Source organism: Penaeus chinensis, chromosome 6 (genome assembly GCF_019202785.1).
Source record: "Penaeus chinensis breed Huanghai No. 1 chromosome 6, ASM1920278v2, whole genome shotgun sequence".
NCBI lineage: Eukaryota > Metazoa > Arthropoda > Malacostraca > Decapoda > Penaeidae > Penaeus > Penaeus chinensis.
In genome coordinates this window covers 17208022-17230521 of record NC_061824.1, presented here as the reverse complement: position 1 = coordinate 17230521, position 22500 = coordinate 17208022, and the positions used below count along the sequence as shown (strand labels likewise).

At 34.7% G+C, this 22500-nt stretch overlaps 2 protein-coding genes across 2 annotated transcripts in view; one reads left to right on the top strand and one right to left on the bottom strand.

Annotated features, from left to right (window-relative positions):
* Positions 1-10388, top strand: part of LOC125026323 (glucoside xylosyltransferase 2-like) — a 23472-nt gene extending 13084 nt beyond the window's left edge. The window contains exons 5-7 of the mRNA XM_047614683.1: positions 1-89; positions 3922-4094; positions 4429-10388. The exon at positions 1-89 is cut by the window's left edge and continues 61 nt beyond it. Coding sequence (XP_047470639.1) covers positions 1-89; positions 3922-4094; positions 4429-4566 — 400 coding nt within the window. The 3' untranslated portion in view covers positions 4567-10388. The remainder of the gene's footprint in view (positions 90-3921; positions 4095-4428) is intronic.
* Positions 10389-18705: 8317 nt separating this feature from the next.
* LOC125026216 overlaps positions 18706-22500 on the bottom strand; it is an 11163-nt gene continuing 7368 nt past the window's right edge. Inside the window, exon 4 of the mRNA XM_047614520.1 lies at positions 18706-21033. Coding sequence (XP_047470476.1) covers positions 20764-21033 — 270 coding nt within the window. The 3' untranslated portion in view covers positions 18706-20763. The remainder of the gene's footprint in view (positions 21034-22500) is intronic.

Below are 22500 nucleotides of genomic sequence, written 5' to 3'. Positions count from 1 at the left end.
GTATGTGGTTCCAATCTACAAGCACTACAAGCTGGCTATAACATGGGGTGACCAAGACATCATTAATATTATCTTTCACTATCATTCTGGTGAGTTCCACAAATTACCAGATCACATGTCTTTAGAGGAGTTAACCAGCTATGAAAGTCTTAAGCTTTTGAGTATGGTGATAGTCTTATTGTATACAAATTCTGTTTGTATTATAGTCAGAGAGAGTCAGTTTTTGATGTTACCAAGATGTAAAGAGGCACTTTTGTTACCTTGTATTCAGAGGATTAACGTATGCTATCTGTAATTATCAAGAATTTGTTAGAAGGGAAAATCATTAGAATATTCAAGTTTCATTGTCTTGCAGCTAAAATTAGTTGATATGTATTAAAGTGGAACAGTGAACAGCCAAGACAAAAGCAAAAAAAAAAGCAAAGAACTGTAATTTGTGCATGTATATTTATAAGAAAAATAGATGGTTTCAAATGGGTTTTTCAAAGCATCCTTTCACATGGTGCATGACGATTCTTCCCTCTACTGTTTATCCTGGGATGTGGAGATAACTGCCATACATATAAAAATCATGTACATGTCATGTTTTTCTGTTTAAAGAATGTTATGGTATGAATTATTATATATAAGTATCATCCTTAAGGCATAATTTTACTGTACTTAAATTTACAAAGACCACCCTTTCTCAAGCTTTAGTCACAACTAAAGATTTGGTTGCCTGGAAGTTTAATTGGTTATGGTATATAGGCTAATGTTAGTTTTGATACTTTCTTACTCTATAATTCTAGATAGACATTAAATATTTTGATAGCAGTTGTTAGAGTATGAGTTACTCTGATAGGCAGGAACAAAATTTCAGGTTGCTTTAAAAGGTAATGAACCAGCGCTTTTAGACTTGAGTTAAAAATATAGATCCCAAGAAATATTAGGCATTATTTTTAAAAGACAGATTCAACTACAGGGGAATCCATATAAAAGTGTGGCACCAAAGTGATAAAGCTTGGGGATATTGGGTGTAGAATACAAGATTTCCTTATATTTGGTAAATATGTGTTTGAGTGAGCATTGTAAGTAGCCCGGTATTTTATGAGAGGGATTATGGTTAACCCAATGGGCATGTATGGCAAGAATACATGCCATGCCCACTGTAATATAAGTTTATTTAGTATTTACACATAGATGGCTCTACAAGTGCTTATTCACTGGGGAGTCACCTGTCTCACCTGTTTACCCTCTTCCTTGACTTTTAGAAAGTCTTTTGCTTTATATCAATGTCTTAAATGTTACCAAGATTTTAATAACAATTTAATAATCATAACATCAGTAACAATAATAACTATTGATATCAACTGTAATAAAAAGAAAAACACCTTTTCCCACCAATTCAAGGAATTGGGAAATCAGGATCAGTTACTAGGGCCTACTGATGGACTCTGCTGGCTGAGCACTAAGGTGTTTCAATAATTGTCGATTTTCTAAAATTTGCTCGAATCCCGGGGGCAAGTTAAGAAATAGGCCCCTATGAATTTTCTGAGTTTGGAAATGTATTTTTTATTAAAATCAAAGAATATCTCGCATTCTCTATTTTCAATTGAAAGTTTTGATAAAATTATGATTTAGACACCGCTTCGAACGCCAAATAACGCCTCGTTTTCTGTTGTCGGTATACCTATTTTATTTTTAAAATACCTCAATATTATACTTTTCTTTATTTAATATTTTTGCATCAAAATTATTTCTATTATAAATTAATATTGTATAAAGTTCTTTAATTGCCATAAGACTAATTTAGTAGGCTTGACTTCTTTTTACTTTGTGTTCTCTCCCACCGAATCAGGCTTGGGTCGCCGAGAGCATGCTTTGGCTCTCGGACTTCTCACTTCGCTTAAATGATTTAAAGTAACATATTCTATTTAACAAGAGGCTATAAAAGGAAAGGATTCTAGTAATGATTTTATTTGGAACATTATATATTGCATACAATATAATTTTCATTCTACTCCTTTGTTTACAGTGCCATATCTCCGACTGCGCCGTTCTCTAGTTTCTGTTACAACAACAATTCTGTTTATGTCTTCACATTTTTTCATGTCTCCAATCTGTCTTTCACAGTTTTGATTATGGCCAGGTATTAATGAACTTTTGGGTTTCCACATATCGATTTCATGCATATCATAGGCCAAGTATGGAAACTTCATATCTGTGGTCAGATGTTGGGAAATTAAATCTTTCACACTCAGATTACACAGTTTTTTTGCAGTGAAATTGTGCTTCTCCTTATTTTTTAATAGGGCTAGTGTGTATGGCCATTTTTCACGAATTCCCCTTTTCAAGATCTTTGCAACTTCATCGACGTAATCATGATCAACAGCCAAGGGAAGAAGTGTACCATCTGCATTATACAGATGTCTGTTGATGGACGAGAAGTAGCTGCTAGGAAAGCCAAGTTCACAGCCAATCCTGGCATACCTCCTTGAAGTTTCAATAGCAGTTCTGAAAAGAGTCATTCCATTGCTGTTCACAGCAGAACGCCAGCACATGAAATGAACTTTTGCAAAATCAAAAATACTTCTGATTGTTCTTGGATTTTTTTTTCAGTGCTTTCAGACACTTTATGGTGTTGTTCATTATTCCAATCTTGGATTTATTGGGCAGATCACCATCACAAACTCCTTCCAGCTTGGTCAGTATGGTGTCAATGGTCAGGCAGATGTGTAGGAGGGAACAAAAAAATCCCAGCCACCTGACACCAACTGGCAAAAGACATTTCTGCAATATCTTCACTGTTGCATATAAATGGGACTTCTGCATTGTTGGTCTGCTTCCTTTTCAGTCTGTTAAATTCCCGTCTTTGCGCCTGATAATCAACACTTCCGAGTGATCCATTGCTTCCTTGTACTTTTGCATCATACCAATCTATATCATCCTTGAGGATTTCTCGGGGTTGTTTCTTTGCCTTGAATGACACAATCACAGTTTTCGAGAATTTTGTCTTCAGTGTTACATTTCTGATGGAGTCATAGTACTCTTTCTTTATTTTCTTTATTTTTTTTTTCATATACCAAGGTGATATTGTCTTAATGCCGAATTTGCTATACAGCACAGCAATTTCCGCCTGCAACTTGGATAAAATCTGAGATTCCGTAATAGTCAAATTATTGCATGGCAAACTATCTTTTGAGCATCCTTTTAGTGTCTGGTTACCATGTCCTTTTAAGGCACAGTATCGAGCAAGAATGTCACTCTTTGTCAGTGGTCTAGGTGGCAAAACATCAATGATACCAAACTCTTTTAGTATACGTGTATCGGCACTGCGCAAACCACCACGTCGAAGTGCCATATTGCCACTGACGAGATTGTCACCACAATATAGGCGAGCGAGTAATGTGCCTTATTAAGGTAGCACAAGTTTATATGGAAATGCATAGTGACAGGGAATCTTTACGGAAGTCCCCAGGAATCATTCGCAATGACCCAAGTTACCCTATGTTTGATTCAGCCATAATGTCGGATGAACCGAAATGCCCTTCCGTGGGTCATGCGGGCCGCCGCACCTCATCCCAGCGCCGGAAATGGTATTATACTTTAATCAAAAATTGCGAATAGTAGATATTTTTTGATTTGTCTAATATTTTGCATGTCTTCATTTAAGCATAGTAGGCGCCTGTTTAGCAACTTGCTGTATGATTCTGAAAAAGTTGGATTTATGGAAACACCCTACTGAGCACATGTAGAGCCACCTGTATGTAACAAAATTCACAAAAAAAATACAGGGGACAGAACATAATCTGTGGTGGTTGGGTTTAGGAGTTAATTGAATTCTATTCTGAATGTCCATGGTATGTTGATTTATACTTGAGTTTCTAATCTATATTTTGAAATTATTAAATATTAATATGCCATGATTTCTCACAATTCCAGACAAGCTTTATGTTTATGGCTGTGAGTACAACCTTCGACCAGATCATTGTATGTACATGAGTGTATGCAAAGCAGCTGAGAAGCATGGGGTTTTTGTCCTGCATGGAAACAGAGGAACTTTTCATAGTGACAAACAACCAGCTTTTCGAGCAGTTTATCGTGCTTGGGAGGAGGTGAGTTTGTACTGTAGTTCTGTATTAGGATGATAAGAAAAATCTAATAATATATTTTACATTATGGAAATAGAGCAGTGGTATTAATCAGTATCCCACAATTTTTGGAATTGTGCCAACAATATTTTAAAAGGAAAAGAATAGGTGTTATGTGGAATGTGCAGTCATGATTTTCATTGAGTATTAGTTCAGTGCTGCATCTAAACAGCTGGGAAATCTGCTTATTATCAAACAATGTACTGTAAATAAAAGGAAAGTTATTTTATTTTACCATAAATGTACACTGCTTTTACAAATAATGATATTCATCACATTTTTTTTTACTTTCAATCAGTATAAACTTGGTGATGATCTGAGGCAGAACCTGTACTACCCAATGCAGCGTTATCTCATCAAAACCACCAACACAAACTGCGGGAAGATCCACAGTGCTTACCTAAAGGCACTGGGGTCTCTTGTGAGGCTTAGATGACAGGGGTGAATATAGTTTCTACTTTTTTATATAGTTTTGCTATGTTGCCTGTATCTTTCTATCTTTGATCTTGATTATATGTTGATGGGCAGCTTACAGAAATTATTAGATATATTATTATTATTACCTGTTGATCAGGACCCAAAAATATTTTGTACAGTAAAAGAAAATACCTTTTTCTTATTTCTTCTCTTTCTTTTATATATGTTTACTTTTTAAGTTGGTACCAAAGCCATGGTTGGAGTGATTTTTTGCAGCTTCTTACAATTACTGCAGCTGATCTTAAGTCATATCTAAAACATCAAAAGTAAGAAAATGAGGTGTTGATCTTTACTTATAGTTCATAAGCAAATATGTATATATATAAATATATAATAAGGAAGAGATTTCTTTACTAAGGAGAGATATTATGTTGTGTAATAATTAATCTCTTTTCAAGGTAATCTGCTCTAGAAAAATATGATCTTTCATTTGAAATGTCTTAGTACTTTTCAAAATATCTTTCAATTGATACAGGAGAGACCTTTATTTCAAAGAACATGTAATTGCAATATCTTTAAGGTATACAATATATTTAAGGCATATCTTAGCAAATATACTGTAACAAATGATTTCCACATACAGAACCACAGAAAATATGGGAACTCTCAAGCCTTCTCCACAGAGTTTGTGTCCACTGATTTGCTGTGTTTATCTGCCTACCAAATGCTCCAGTATACTAAACTGTATAAAGCATTGTTGCTGTATGGGACATGATAAGAGAGATTGATGAGTTGCATAATTATGGACAGCATTTTTTTTTCTTAATTTCTTTTGACACCTTATTACCATATCGCAGAGTAAATTACAAAGACCTTATTTAGCTACAGATGGCTTGCATTACCTTACCTTGAGGGAGCCTGTGGATATTTATGAGCATGCAGGGAAGCATATAATAAGCTTAAGTATATATGCAAAAGCCAAGAATAGAAAGAGATTGGGGATTTCAGCTAAAGGCAAATAGGCTCACTAATTGGATAGTGCGATTACGAAGCACCATTGAGTTATGTAAAGTGTAGATTTCTGAATGCTTTTCTTGTTATGAGCAGTAGCTTGAAGACTTTATAGGGCACCCTGGCACAGATTATAGGCTGAGCTTCATTTGAGGCATATTCTGGTTCGAAAATATGTTCAAAATTGTTTGCTCTTTATGGCATAGTCAAAAATATCCTTCATCAATATTCATCCTCCCTCATGCATAAAATCCATGGTTTTGCTTGGTAGGTAAGGTATTTTGGTTTGGGCAGAAAACAGTGACAGAGTCGTGAGCATGAATAAAAGCTGATGTTAAAGTCTCATGCAGCACACTAGTGCATACCATTGCATTCCAAGATGTGAGCATATGGTTGGCTAATAAATGTGGAAAGTAAATGGATATCCAACCACTCAGTAGAAGGCTCAAGATTCCTCAGACTTTTTCCAGGTACTGGAGGTCCCTAGTGTGAATCTTAAAGATTGCTATGGAAATCCAATGCAATTTGTGAATAAACTGATGATGCCTTTCTAAAGGGTTGAGTTGAAGGTTTGTAAAGAAGGCTTAGCAGGTTGTTTCATTTTTACTATATAGTTTCATATTAATTTTGCCATTTGCTATTGTGAGTATTATCTGATAATTTGATGAGTATGCACATGTTGACCCCAGCCACTGTAAGTTGTCAGGGGATTACAGAACTTATAGTCGAACCTCGCATTGCAATTTTCCATTATGTCAGACCAAATCTCTCATTTGTAAACAAAGAACACAGTTTAGTCCTAGTCACTAATTGTGTCTTGCATGTAATGGATTCATCTGTTGTATTGGATTTCATTTTATTTCTGAAAAAAACTCTTAAAGGCCAGTAAGAGTTAAAGGATATTTAGTTATACCTAACAGTTTGAAGGAATTCGATTTTGTCATTGTTCCCAGTCTTCCATTTTCACTTTTCTTCTGATTTGATTTCGGTTAACTTTTTTGGTATTGGCAAGTTACGTAATTGTTTGGTAAAATGAAGTCTATGTTCGGAATTCCAAGACAAGGTTGAATCAGTTTTTAAGGGAACATTTTTAATTACACCATTCAAGCCTCCTACATTGTGTGTTTTGTATAGGTGTTTGTATCTACACATCCACTTGAGAAAGAAACTAGACTGGTGGTACTAGTTCTGTTTCTAGGGAAACTCATTACAAGTAGTATTTTTAATCGTCGGAGATGGTAAACTTCAAGCTAGTCCACTTTTGTCCAAGTAACTTGAAGATGTGTTAGAGACATTTTGAAAAGCCAGATACAGGGACAGGATAGAAGATGTGTTAGAGATATTTTGAAAAGCCAGATACAGGGACAGGATAGTTAATGCTAAGGTAATGAATATATATGATAATGTAATTTTATAAATGATTTAAGTCCCAGTAACTGGAATTTGTTAAAGTCCTTAATCTTTGTTGTCCTTTTATTAGTTTTTTATTTTTGGGACAGGCTATTCATAAATCAGGAGTAAAGAAATATAGGTCAGTTTGTTGGCATAATATCACACATGTATATTTATTTTTCATTTGATGATTGTTCCTCACAGTGTGTTTAGAAAGTCTGATATCCAGCAAATATAGAATTAAGAACATTAGTTTTGTTTCAGATGGAGAAATATTGAAAAACCGATGCAGAAAATGACACAATTCAAGTTGATACATTTATATTTACAAACTGACACTTTTATTTTAACAAGTAAACATAGAATCCTATAGGATTGGAAATTTGGTTATAAGAATGATCTTTTTGTCTATGTGTTTTGGGAGGCATTAGTTTTTTTCTTACTATTATGCAGCTATGAAGATCCTTTGGAAATTAATCACCACTGTAATCAGTCATCAGTGTAATCAACCCACTGCTGCCTAAAATGTGTAAGGTCCACTGTGGTTTTTTGTTAGTTTTGTTTATACAGAGGTGACTCCACAAGTACTCAATTACTAAGGAGTCATTTAGAGGCTCTATCACCTGGCTTCCCCATTCCTTGATTTTTTTGGGAAAGTTGTCTCTAATTCTACTAATATAGATACTGTTATTATTATTACTACTAACATTGTAAATGTATAATGTTGTTGAAATAACAATAAAAAATGAAATAGTGAAATGATAATGACAACGAAAGATAAAATACAATCTTGCCGAATATCAGGGAAAAGAGAAACCAGGTGCAGTATTAGGACTTATAATTGACTTCTTGGTGACAATTATTGAACTAAAAACATTGCAGACATGGCATGTATGTACATTCCATCCCTGGCAGCATTGGCTAACCCAAGCTTTTAGTTATATTGTGCAATTTAGTAAAGTTGATTTAAAGCTCAGTTATGAGTTCTGTAAATAAAAAATGCTAATAATTGTGTCATCATCTAAGCACATACAGCTCTGAAACAGATGGACGCATGGATTTAGACTTTACGAGAATGGGAACCATTTGTGGAGGTATTTAAAACAATCCTCTACATGTTTAGGTCAAATTATTTAGTTTTATAAAAGTTAGATATCATTATTATTGATATAGAACATCATAATGCCATACATTGTGCAATAGTATAGAAAAAAAGTTGTTTTGATTACTTTTATGTAGAAATTATTAGTAATTATTTAATTGGATATGTGCTTCCATAGTTCCTTATTGAGTGTGCCATAAAGTTTTTGTATTTTTTTGCAAAGTATATTATTTTATATAGAGTAACTGTTTATTTGAGTTCTTTTTTTTTCAAATATTACTCTTTATCAAGTTTCAAGAAATGAATGCTGATGTGGATAGGTATTCATTTAAATGAATTTATCCTCGTTTGGGAGAGCAGCTTTAGTAGTATATTTGTATTATAATAAGATTTTGTGAGAATGGAAAAGAGTAATTTTAATTTAGCCTGCTGGAGATACCTCTTCATATAATCCTTGGGCTGACTTCATCCTGCATGCAGGCATCTACACATTTCAGCTTGTGGGTGTATGTACTGGTGAACACCATGAATGGCATCTTGCTTCATCTTGAGATGTTATTGATACTGACATCTGTTCTCTTTTAGCTAAGAATTTGACACAAAGATAAATTTTATGACGATATTTGTATAATTCAATGTGACATTTGAACTTGTGTTCAGACGCCTACACATCTTGACTCACATGTGCATAACAGACAAACACTGTAAATGTGTTGGTACATACATGTAGGATGGAATCAAACTGTCCATTATATGAACATCTTGTCAGAATTTCTTTTTAGTGATATCTCCAACATCCATTGGTATTTATAGGATTTTACTTTTCATTTGATTTATTATTAATATTATTATAATTGTTTTTATTACTGTTAATCTTAGTATTTATCAGATAGTAAGTGTCATATGATTAAAAATTATTATCTAATGTATTCCTTACATTACATTTTATGAATTCATTATATTAACATTTAGTAAAAATCATATGAGTTATTAAAATAGTATGTATTGTTATATTTTCATAGTTCATATTTGTAGAATTCACTGAATTGTAAATGGGTATCATTATAATTATTGGTGCAAATTAACACCTGGATAATGCAAGGCTTTTATTCCAAATTGCATCTTTATTTTATACCTGATTATAATTTTTCATATCCTTTTTTTATTGTTATTACAAAGTGATTTGGATTTTTGACCTAAGGAGATATGAAATAAGTTTGTATAACTCAAACAGCATCCCATACAAGCTGGCCTTGGCTGGAGCTTTTGTTAAATCTGTTGTATTTCTTATATATTCATTGCTTAAGGGAACTGTATTGTTTATTGCATCAAAGGTACATATAAAACCGGTAGCACCACTCCTTTTAACTATTGAAACCAAAAATGAAATTGACTTAATTCTCTAGTGCTCTGATGGCTGTTTATGATATCGAACACTTTGTTATCATAAATAAAAGAGTGGATTTTAAAACTTTTAGTTATTATAACAATATTGAGTAATTTGTCTAAATAATTATGTATCAGGGTATACCTGATATCTTATGGTTCACCCTCATTGGGTAAATACGTTGTCATTAGCTCAGGCTCTTTTTTGCCCTGTTCAATGTATGCAATATTTCTTCAGTATATATTTCTTTGAAAATAGTTCAGTAATGTGATTTTGAAGAGTTGGGGCTTAGCTTGGTAGTTGCCAACTATGATTTTCATCAATGTGGAGTTATGCTACATGTTCTGGAGTACCTTGATTATTTCTATATTGTATTTAGTTTTCTGAGTCATGGAAATTTACCTTCATTATCAGTCTTGTATTGTTCAGACATTCTTGAAATCCTTCTAAGGAAATTGAAATGTATAGGAGTAATGGTTAATAAGTAACACTAGTAATTAATTGCAAATCTTCTTGGTATATGTTCTAGTCACTTTTCATTCAATTTAGGGTATATTCTGGCAGCTTACATTGTATATTTTGTTATGTTACAGTAACATGAAAGATTTATATTTTATGTTTCTTTTATAAATGGTATATACACAATACTTTGTATTTATAATCTCATTTCACTCACAATTAATGTTGTGCCAGGACTGGGAGCCATGATAGGTGATTAGAAAAGGCAGTTATTATGTACATGATGTTTTTTTTTAGGATTTTGTATTACAGAAACCAGTGTAATTCAGATCTTCAAGATATGCCTCAAGAGGTGTCTCTAAAACAGAAATCAAATAACCATCTCACATTTTTGTCTTTTTGATTTTGTTGACTTACTTTTTATATCCATGTCCTTACATCAATTTTATATACATTTTAAGAATTAAAGGAAAAAAAAAACGTTGTTTTTGCTTGCTCCCTTTCCCAAAATAAGGTGCTCCAGAGCTCCGTGAGTCTCCATGTCAGTCGGTTCAATTTTGGCCTTCCTCTTCAACCAGTGAACAGTGAATGAACTTGGGTGTACATGTGAAAATTCACTATTCGGTCAGATTATGTCAATCATGTCAGGTTTGCAAAATTAGCATCTAAAGAAGAGTGTTTTTCCCTCTCAAAGTAAAAACTTTAATTACTGACATAGCAAGCATACAAGCTTCTACCTCTTTGTTGTCCTAAAGCTCAGAATGGCGAGGATGGGAAATGCACCTTTTTTGCATGGCACTTAAAGTCCTGGATTCTGGACTTCGGCAGTATGGAAACAACAGGCAGTCAGAGGCAAATAAGTTAAGCAATGATAATGCAGTTAATTTCCACTGTGGAACTAACTGTATTTTCTTAGAAATGCAATCAAGTGAGGATTGTTTTGCTTTCATTAGCTGATGTTTTGCTGTAGGTATTCAGGATGGATTATTGCAACTATCAAGAGCAGTGTTATGAATCTTTACATACATATAGATATATATATATGAAATAGCCTTTGCTGAATCGCGAGACCACAACATGGCTTACTAGTTGGTCATGAATAAGAGGAGTCCTGGCAAATCAAGTACAATGTTTGAATAAAAGTATAATTTTCATCAGTATCTTCACTTTTTTCTCTTTGGTTTTGGAGATTGAAGGAATTAAAAGCAAAACTATGAACAACTTAATTATTGATGTATCAGTTACGAAAAAGTATATATTTTTTAAATATACGAGCTTTGGCTCTACAAATAAGATGGAGAAAAAAGTAGGGCATCCAGATAATAATTTTTTTTTTTTTTTTTACTAACAGAGCCTAAACCCAGACGAAAGATTATTGATTCCTTTTTTGTGCTGATTCCGTTGCAAAGTAAGAAAATAGATGATAAATAGTGAAAATAGCAGAACCCTATACTCTGATGGTCTCCATAATAACCATGTATGAAAGATGGAATAATGCAATACTGGATTGATATAGATGTATAACAATCCTCCCTGACCTGGCCTCGAACCTAGGTCACTCCGGGTATGAGACCGGAGGGCCAGTACTAAACCAACCATGCCACACGACCCATGGTTTAGTACTGGCCCTCCAGTCTCATACCCGGAGTGACCTAGGTTCGAGGCCAGGTCAGGGAGGATTGTTATACAACAACCATGTAATTCAAACGACTCGTGCATGGACTTTTAATATATACATGTCATACCTAGAATGGGGTATCTGTTTAGTCTAGACTAGTAAAAAAAAAAAAAAAAAAATTGGAAGTTGACTGTCCAGAAACTTCCAATGCTATTTGAGAGAATTTCAACTTGATATGATATAATTAATTTAATAAAAATAATAATCATAAATAATACAACACTGGCCTTGAAAGTGTGACTGACTTAAAACAAAATCTAATTTCGGGAAAAGCATTAGAAGCCCTGATGCAGTCACAAGAGCATTCCATTTCTCAAGGCTCATATGTAGTTCATATATAAAACAACCTTCTACAGCATTCTCTATTTTTTGCATTCATTCATTCCATCTGTTTTTCATTCTCATTAACTTATTAATTCATCCATTTTCTCTCTGTTCCCTTCATGACTATTCCTCTTCCTCTTTCTCCCATTCATTCTTCACACTCACTCTGTCTTACCCTCGTGTATTTATTGATCCATTTTTCTCCTTCCCTCTTCTATCCTGTCACTAGTTACCCTGTCAATTACTGGATCAAATTGACAGATTTCCACTCTAAACTTAAATTTGTTACGCCTCAGCCTCCTCTAATATATATGTGCCACCATCCACTTAATAATTTCTTTCTATCGTCAGACTAGTACGATTCACGTCAGGATATATAATTCTACTTAAGAACTTCTGAATTGTTGTAATAATTACTTTTGTAACTCTTTGTTTGATATTTGCTTATACAATAATTCTAATGCTAAGTTAGTAATTGGGAATTACTATAACAGGGTTATCGCATGAGCGGAATGCTCCCTACTTATCATCCAGATCATAAAGGGCATGTCACATTAATCTATTCTGTCCAGGGATCCCTTTACAGAGCTGGATGCTTCCCTAGCTGTAAACGGATCGAGATGAAAATCCCTCCGCAGCGCGAAAATGATTCGTCCTTATTTCTTTCCTGCCTTGAGCTGAAAGATATTGCAGAAACAAAAACTATAATATAATTACTGGCAAACCTATTATTTAGATTCTTAAAAAAATGATTATATATCATGATAAAAACAAAATTGATTATTAAATAATCATTAAATAATCCTTATGATTGGTGTCCCACAATGGCCCCTTGGCTCTCACTTAATCTTACAAGGTATATATAACCTCCGATGAGAGCTCCATGTTTTTGGCGTGTGGAGTGGGTTGGTGTTTATGTTCGTTAGTCAAACGAACGTTTATTTGAATTATCTATTAACATTTAATAAGACATCATTGTTCGATGCTATATATATCTTTGCATTTAATCATTAATTTTGTTTTTATCATATATAAAAATTTTTTTTAATGATTCTAAGCAATGAGTTTACCAGTAATTATATTAAAGTGTTTGTTTCCGCAATATCTTTCAGCTCAAGGCAGGGATGAAATACCGACGTAGGGGTTTCACACTGGAAGGGATTTTCATCTTGGATCCGTTTACAGCTAGGGAAGCATCCAGCTCTGTAAAGGGATTCCTGGGCAGAATAGATTAATGTGACCGGCCCTTAAAACAACGGTCGCACTAGGCTTCTGTCCAGAAATCCCAAGACAGCCATGCCAAATGTTGTTCAGCTACAGAGCCGGATTAGTCACACTATACACAGTGTCCCTCTATGGAGAAACATCTTGATAAGACCAAAGTGTCTACAATAACCTGAATGTCGAAGACAGTCGTGGATTCTATGAATATCATCATATATCGATTGCAATAATGAAAAAAAAGAAAAGTTATTAAACTAAGAAAAGCCAATCCACCGATTTTCTTAATTAGCATGTATCATACAGCCTTGCTGATATTTCAACAGAAACAGAAAATCCGCCAAAATGTTTTCCAGTATATGCCGATATCTATGTAATCAGTAATGTATGAGGGACGTGATTATGCACTGATAAAAACTAAAGATGTGAAACTATGCTTGAGTAAAATGTCATTAATTGTTGATTAATTGCCTTGCCAGCAATACGATTATATTCGTTCAAAGCAGTTTCTGGTTGATTTCATTCATTACTGTTCTTTAGTTCTCACTTGGTCCCCTAAGGCGTATATAATGCCTGAAGTGAGCTCCATCCCTTAAAAAGATTATTGGCATCATTACTAGTTGCAATGAATATTACTTATTTTTAGAGTAAACTTAGACCTAATATGATATGATTACCGTTTAGACAATCAAGTAATAAGCTTCCCAGTAATTATACTACAGTTTTTGTTTAAGTATCACTTTCCCACTCTAGCTGGGACGAATATCAACACAGTGTGTGGCGCTAGGCAGGAAATTTCATCTAACTTCCCTTTACAGCTAGGGAAGTATCCCGCTCTGTAGAGGGATTACTGGACAGAGTAGATTAGTGTGACCGCCCCTACAATGTAATATGAAATAGTTCATCAATTATGAGAATTGATGATCTGATTTCTTCAGGAATGCTTATTACAAACAGGGCCCTAATTGTAAACTAATATGATAGACCTTATTAGAAAAACTGCCAGCGACATTTTCCAGGCCTATCGCGACAGCCACGTGTCAGTGTTATTACCCTGTTGCCAAAAGTTTGACTCCATCGCCATTTCTAGGAATCATATTGAGCTGACGAATCTGATTTTATTTTTAAATTTTATTATATAATTCATCACTGTTTTACTGACATTACATTAAGAAATAGCAATAAATACAAGTTGTTAGTTATTAACAACTTAAAATTACAAATCAAACGAGAAACTATCGAAATCAGCTGAAAGGCGCGGGCCTTAAGCGCTTCGTATCCGCTAATCTAAAAAGAGACGATCGAGCAACCTATTGTTTATACCCGCCAAAATTTGAAGCCGGATGATTTTGATCGCGGACAGCTAAGTGAGACCACGTTACGCGCCACAGCTTTGTGATTGCGGTCTGAATATATATATGTGTGTGTGTGTGTGTGTGTGTGTGTGTGTGTGTGTGTGTGTGTGTGTGTGTGTGTATGTGTTTTATGTTCTAGTTACTGTAAATGAATAGATAAGTGGGCATTCTCTGATTCTCTGGTATGCTGAGGCTTATTTCTGACATTTCTATTATTCTAGAGATAATAATGGTTTTATTCATATACCATGGTTTTAAATTATTATTATCATCGCTATAACAATAGGAGCTCGATCCATTTTTTTTTTTTAGATCAGTGCTTCCATCATACATTTCCATTTGTCTATCGACACCGGTTTCGAACGTCACATTGCTTTAAATATTTTGAAAATGCCACTTCATATCATTTAATAGTAATTACATTTGAAAAGGATATTCAATTATACATACACAATAAGTAAACTGATTATATAGAACTTAATACAAATTTCGTAATAGTCTGTTAACTATACCAAAAAAAAAATATATATATATAAACAAAACATGAATCTGTTTAAGATACTTGTCCGTATCTCATTCGTCATGGAACACTTTTGGAAGCCTGGATATGCCCAAGGATAAAGCATAAATAATATTATAAAATCAATGACTATTGCTGCCTGTGCAAGACATATCGAAATGTGTCAATGAAAAGCGTAGGCAAACGAAAGATGAACCTGAGCCTCGTTCTTAGCAATGGTCCTACTGATATAAAGGCATTTTAATATTAAAGCTTATATTCTATATTGTGATCTATGATAGTAGTGTAGATTTTCAATATTAGTAGTCTGCGCTAGAGCATCTGTTAACAGGTTCATCATGCTTTTCCATATTACCTAACTATGATAGACATTTCTTAGGATCACATTACAGTCATAGACGTAGGTTGTTTTATAGTATATCACATTACATATCCCCAAAACATAGAAATTGAAAAGAAAACATGTATATGCACACACACACACACATTTTCTTCCAGTTCCAAAATACGCTGATCAGGTGTTTATACATGGCTCCGCCCCCATAAATTGGGACGGTCATAGGAAAGTGTAGCACAGAACTTTTTGTCGGCGGAAATGAGGGCTGGGATGAGTCTGAAAGTTATATAGATTATCCAGAGAATGTTATAAATATACTGTATACAATTAATCTAATATTTATTTGTTGTGATGTACCATGGTGGATCCTGACAAATTCGTGGTACCATACTTTTTATAGTACCATTTTTTTATATACATTTCAAGTAAGGATGAGGATATTCCACAGTTTTATGGACTTCTCTTTAAATTAGAGATGGATTGGTAAAATTCGTTGATTTTTTTCTCCGAGGGTTCAGAGTCGAACTTTAATGTCGGAAATGTCCTGCAAGAACATTATTACTTAAGGTAAACTCTACAGGTGGACGACGTTCTACCTTATGTCCTGTAATTACAGAAACACTTGCAGTAGAAGGGCACGGTGTTACTGTGGAATATTCTAGAATTATTTCAATCAAATGCGGAAAGAGGTAAAATTATAAATTGCTTCTATTGGGTAACGTATAGATTAACTTAGTCTCGTGTGATGTTTACTTCAACAGTTGGCCAATATCACTGGGGACATATTTTTCACACACATACACGCACACAAAATAATTTCCGTAATAAAACTGATAGTTTTTTTTATAATAATTCCAAAAGCATTTAGCCCCCGGTGGTCTAGGGACTTCTGATAAGCAGTAATTAGTTATAGACTGGTTTCACCGATTCCGCAAAAGCAAGTGCAGAAACAGTTCTGATTCTTTGTTGAAATGCACGTGGCGTCTTTTATATACTCTCATTTATAATGTGTCACCCATTTGTAAAGTTTTCTTTGCTTTATATTTCATAAGCTATCTCACTTAAGACTGTACAGAGCGCCCAGTGAAATATATTTCTGTTTGTTTTAGGATTTATGTCGCTTTCCACTGTTGATAATCTGAATGTATTTAAATGCTCGGTTTAATGTCCTAATGATGTGTGCCTGGCGCGTGTAATTCATAAAGCAGGCTACCAGCCCACCGTTTCGTAAACAAATGCATGGCATATTCGTATTTTGTATTTGTATTATGATTGAAATATCTGCCACTGATTGTTTCTTAATTCTGTCAACTTCACTAGGTTGCTTTGAGCGAAAACTGCTACGGTGATGATTTTTAAAAATATAATTATTCTGTTTTCACTCAGATCTTGTGCTCTTCTATTGCAGCTTTCTTTGCATTTCTGATTTACTAATCAATGTTTGGATATTTGTTATGTAGCATATGATTACATGATGCCGGTTTAAAATTACGGATAGGGGAATCCACAGAAGGTTATAGATAGGAAGTTATCTTCAAAATGACAATTTAATACATTCAGTGATAAGGTACATTTATACAAAAAATATGGCCCAAGGGTGCAGCGCTGACAATGCGGGTCCAAGTCAAAACAACAGCCGCAAAATAACTCGGCTCCATTCACTGACTTAGTGTCATCAACTGCTGGCAATGGTGAGTTAATTCTCAACTCAACTGGGTATGAGTAAATTGATCACAAACCGAAATACTTTAAATATAATAAATCTTTCATTTAAAAATGTCTATAACATAGCTTCAAATAATCTACAGATGTATAAATTTCAGGTCACTACCTTTAGGAGAAACCAGGGACTAGAACAGGGATTCACTGTTTATCAAGCCATTGCCATGCAAAACTTTTTGTGAGTCCTTGAAGATTTCTCTTATCTTTACATAGATAAATGTTGATAGTAGAGTTTATAATACACCAACAAGAAATCTTGTCTATCACATCTTTACCCTTTCAAAGAAATTGGTACATTTTGTGCAGCATGAGTATTTTACTCTTAGAAATCTCCAAGTGTATATCACATCTATGAAGTGAAAACCATAATATTCACTGATAGAAAGCTTGACCTTATGGTGTCCAATCACATAAGTATGGATTGACACGACACTTATTATAAAACTTGGTCATTCCATGGCCACCTACAAAAATACACAACTCGACACACACACAATTCCAACAAAACTCTTCGACTGTCCTTTGTCCAAGACAACATCACAACACTCGAAACTTTCCGTGGCAGGGTTTCCACATTGAGCTTGACTTTGTGCCACTAATTGTGCTCATGTTGACACCACGAACAGTAGTCTCTGAATATTTTCTGGCAATAATAATTTCTGTAGTCTTACGTTGAACTCAAGGTTTCTGCATTGTTAGTCTGGTGCCAATGTTTCAATACGTTTTCCCTTGTTTAAAAGTACCACACTACTGCCATCTGATGGTATATTCTAACCTGCTGATAAAGTCTATCTAAAAGGGATAATTTTACACCCCAGCTCTTTGTAAACAGGAGGTACTGGAGGGACTAGGGACTGAAAAAAGGACTAGCAGAGGACTGGGGGTTCGATGCTAGGGTTAAAGGAGTATATACAACACCGGGGTCCTACTGGTTTCTATCACACGGGACACTGGAGAACCAGACTCCTGTTTAGAATTATTGTCCCTACTTAAGTGTTATATGTTTCTGACCAAATTCACACAATTGTCCAAGAAGGTCTTACTTCTTCTGTGCCACAAGTCAGAATCTCACATCTGGATACGTTTAAAGAGAACCAACATAATTATCTGAATTGGTAAAAACTTATTATGTACTTTTTATCAACATATGATTATCATTATTGCAGCATATCCATATATACCATATATGCAACAGATCTTGTATCGTAAGGATCAAATTCCCTGTAATGTTAGTGTATCAAATGATACACATCTTTCCAAAACAGACGTAAAGTAATCCACCCTGGATTTCAATATTCTCGTAATATTACATGAGCTGCTCTTGCGCCAACACAAGAAACATAATCAATTGCCTTATCAAGTTTACGCGACACAGTGGTATTGTCATATCAATCAAATATTTCAATGAAAAAAATTAATTCTTCGTATAGTATGTATGCAAATATATATATATATATATATATATATATATATATATATATATATATATATATATATAAACATACACACACACACACGTGTGCGTGTGTGTGTGTGTGTGTGTGTGTGATATGTAATGTGTGTATATATATACACATTATATATATATATATATATATATATATATATATATATATATATATATATATATATATTATATATACACACACATCACATATATATATGTATGATTATATGCATGTATATAATTCCAAATGTATCTTCTTAAAGAAGGCACAATCACAACTCACTCATCTTGAAGTGCGGGATTCTCTGAAGGTTTTTTGAAAGTGATCCAGAAACGCCCGAACTTCAACACTAACAATCCTGTTATCTGCAAATCCAGTTACTTCTACTTATGTCTCATTACATAAATTATACTAATCGCTGTCATCTCCACATTAACTTTTATTTTCTGGCCAATGCCAAAGAACAGAGGCTTCGAACAAGCCACACTGCCAATAAGGTTCCCCATCCATTTTCCTGTGCCACATGAACTTAGATGACATTTAAAATCATGTTTGAGTGTACCGTACATGAGCAGCGAAAAACAATATATTCTTATTAATATAGAAATGTGCCGCACTAAAAAAAATATTTTACAAAATAGTTCCACGAAAGAAATCCTATATTTTCGCTTTCTTTATACATAAATCTGTAAATCACTACCTGGAATGGTGCTCTGTAAGACTGTACTTGCCGAGAGAAAACAAACATTTATACTCTATGCTCAGAAGTTGGAAGTGTTGAAAAGGATAAGTATTTTTGAGATTCTGGTGCGTCCAAATTTACCAAAAGATTTACAGAAAGCTGGATATTTGTCTGGGTATATATATATATCCTTTTCTTTTGATTGTCCAACGGGAATAATACAGAATGACCGAGGCCGAATCGTCTGCCAATGTGTGATGTTGAGTAAACGCGTAATTCTAAACTAAATGCTGGTTCATTGGGTTCAGATCCTTCCACTGTTTTCCTGGATCACACATAAGGCACCAGGTGTCCGGCCTATTGCTTGCTAAATACTGTGGTGTCTGTTGTGTTCATGTCATGAATATAAGGATGTTTTAGATCATTCTTAAGTCTGCAATGAGTAAACCTAGGAAGTTATAGTTTGAATATAGATAAAACAGTAACACAACTATTTTACAACCAGAATATCTTTCAATAGAACTAGATTATGAGGCAAAAGCGACTCTAAAAGATAAAAAATGTTTGTCTGTAACTCGTCGGATGTCAAGAGATGAAATGGACATCTCTAACATTTAGAACACCAAACATTCGACATTTGGACCATCTTTTAGAATCTGTTAAGCACTGCTGAACTGAGGGACACTCCACGTCTCACTCTGAAGGAAATGAAAAATAAAAATTTATTGCAAAGGAAATGAAGCTCCCTATTCTAACACTGAAGTCATCACACTGGCTTGGCCCAATAGACACTTAGCTTGCAGACAAGTCGACGTCCTGGATACACACACACAATACTATGTCTCGACTGTGTTAATGCAAGCTAATTGTCTATACATAATAAATACACCAACAAATGACTTTTTTGACCTAGAGAAACATCTTTTTACAGAGAAAATTGTCTTAGATTATTTACATTAACATCGCAGACGTTAAAGCTCGGTGTGGGAACGGCAACACGAGGTGAGCAGTGCCTGGGACCTCAGGGCCAAGCAATTCAGGACCCGGACACAGCCGCCAGACGCCAACGACGTGGTTCCGCCGGACTGGGGCTGTGTCAGATCCCGGCTAGGGCCACCGTAGCCTGGCCCGCTAATAACAATAAAGATGATAATAATGATAATAAAAAAAAAAAAAATTGTGACCATCCGTGTCCCATTGAGAGTCTTATATAATATTTCTTGACTAGAGGCCCTAAAGGACGCTTGCAGCCCGATATGACGCTGTACAAAACCCCGATCAGGCGGATGGGGAGGGAGGCCACTGCTCCCGTCACCTGCTGCCACTCATGGCTCCGTTACTGGTGTTGTGGCCACTGCTGTTGGTGTTACTAGTGGTGGTGAAGGTTGGCGTGTTGCTGCTGCTGATGTTGCTGATGTTGTTGCCCATGACTGACGCGTTGGGCATGTTGGTGGTGTTGACAGGCGGCACTCCGAAGAACGGGGAGGTGAAAGAGGTGGGGAAGTAGCTATGCGTGGGCGGGACGCTCGCGGTGGCCATGGAGGGAGCGGTCGCCGCCCCGGCGTACCCCTAGTCATGTCAGATGGGCGTGGGGGGCACGGTGAAATCATGGAGAGCGGACCGCACGGTGTCGTAAAGAGGCCGGTTGTCATCGCAGTAATTGTCGGTGCAGAGAGAGTGGATCTTGGAGAGGTAAGAGTCAAAGTTGTCGTGGTTGATGCGCTCGTTCGGGGCCGTCGTGCCGCCGCCGGGCAGCTTGACGTGCTCCAACAGCGACATCACGTTGTTCCGCAGCGACTCGTAGTACTCGGTTAGCTGCGCGCCTCGCTCACCAGCACCAGCCGCCTCCTGCGGGAGAGGGGAAGGGTCAGGAGAGACCGGGCGGCGTTTCGACCGGGAGGATCAAGAAGAAAATGTAAGAACAAAAGAGAGAAAGGAAACATGGAGCACGGTAGGTTTTTTGCTCAAGTGATTTTACTCTTTCCTTTTTAACACGTGCACTGCGTTATCTAAAGCACAAGAGTTGTCACACTTCGATTCACTTTGAATAAAACAAATAATCATAATAATGATCAATATTTTATTACATTTACCAATATTATCACCATTGTTAGCAATGTTATTGTTAAAATTATTATTATTATTATTACCATACTCATCATCACATCATTATTATTATTCAATTAATATTATAATTATCATTATTATTGTTATCATCATTTTTATTATTACTGTTATTACTATTATTATCATCATCAATATCATTATCTTTATAATCATCACTATCATTACTACTATTATTATTATCATCATCATCATTATCATTATCATTATTACTATTATCATTATTGTTGTTGTTATTTTGTTATCATTATCATTACTATTATCATTAACGTTATCATCATCATCGTTGCTGTTGCTTTTGCTATCTCTATGGCAAAAGCCTCAATTAGCCTTACAATTGCACTTACCCTGATTATTGCTATTATTATTATTAACGATTATATATATGCTATCAACAACGAAAATTATATTGATATTAATAATAATTATTGTTATTGTCGTTATCCTCATTATCATTATCATTATTGTTATTATTGTTATTATCATTATCTTTTTTATCATTATCTTTATTATAGTTATCATCGTTTTATTATCATTATAATGATATTAATTATTATCATTATTACCATTATCATCATAAGCATTATTATCATCATTATCTTCATCTTCATCTTATTATCCTAATTCTTATCATCATCGCCATCATCATTATCATTATCATTATTATCATTATCGTTAGCCTCCTTATTATAGTTATAACTATTATTATCATCATCATTATCATTTCTGATTAAGTGATGTTAATTGTCTTCAAAACTTGTCATTGTATTTAACCAGTGAAGTTGTGGTTAAATACAATGCTACAATTCTGATCACCGTAATCGAGATCATCAATATCATCAGTATCCCTATTTCAAATATCATAAATAATATTATCGTTGATGTCATTTCCAGTATTACTATTACCATCATTAAAATTATTTGTAGCAGTGCTACTATGACAGATTAATATCATTATCAATACCATAACACTATCAATATTATCTATATTATTTTTCATTATCTATTGATGGCGCTGTTTATACTACTGTCACATTCAGCATCATTGCAATCACCGCATTCAGATTTTGCTCCAGTCATTATCACTATTAGTATCACTGTTATCGTTGTTAACATCACCATAGTTTTTTACCAGTGTGTTATGAAAGATGGAATAATGCAATACCGCATTGATATAGGTGTATAACAATC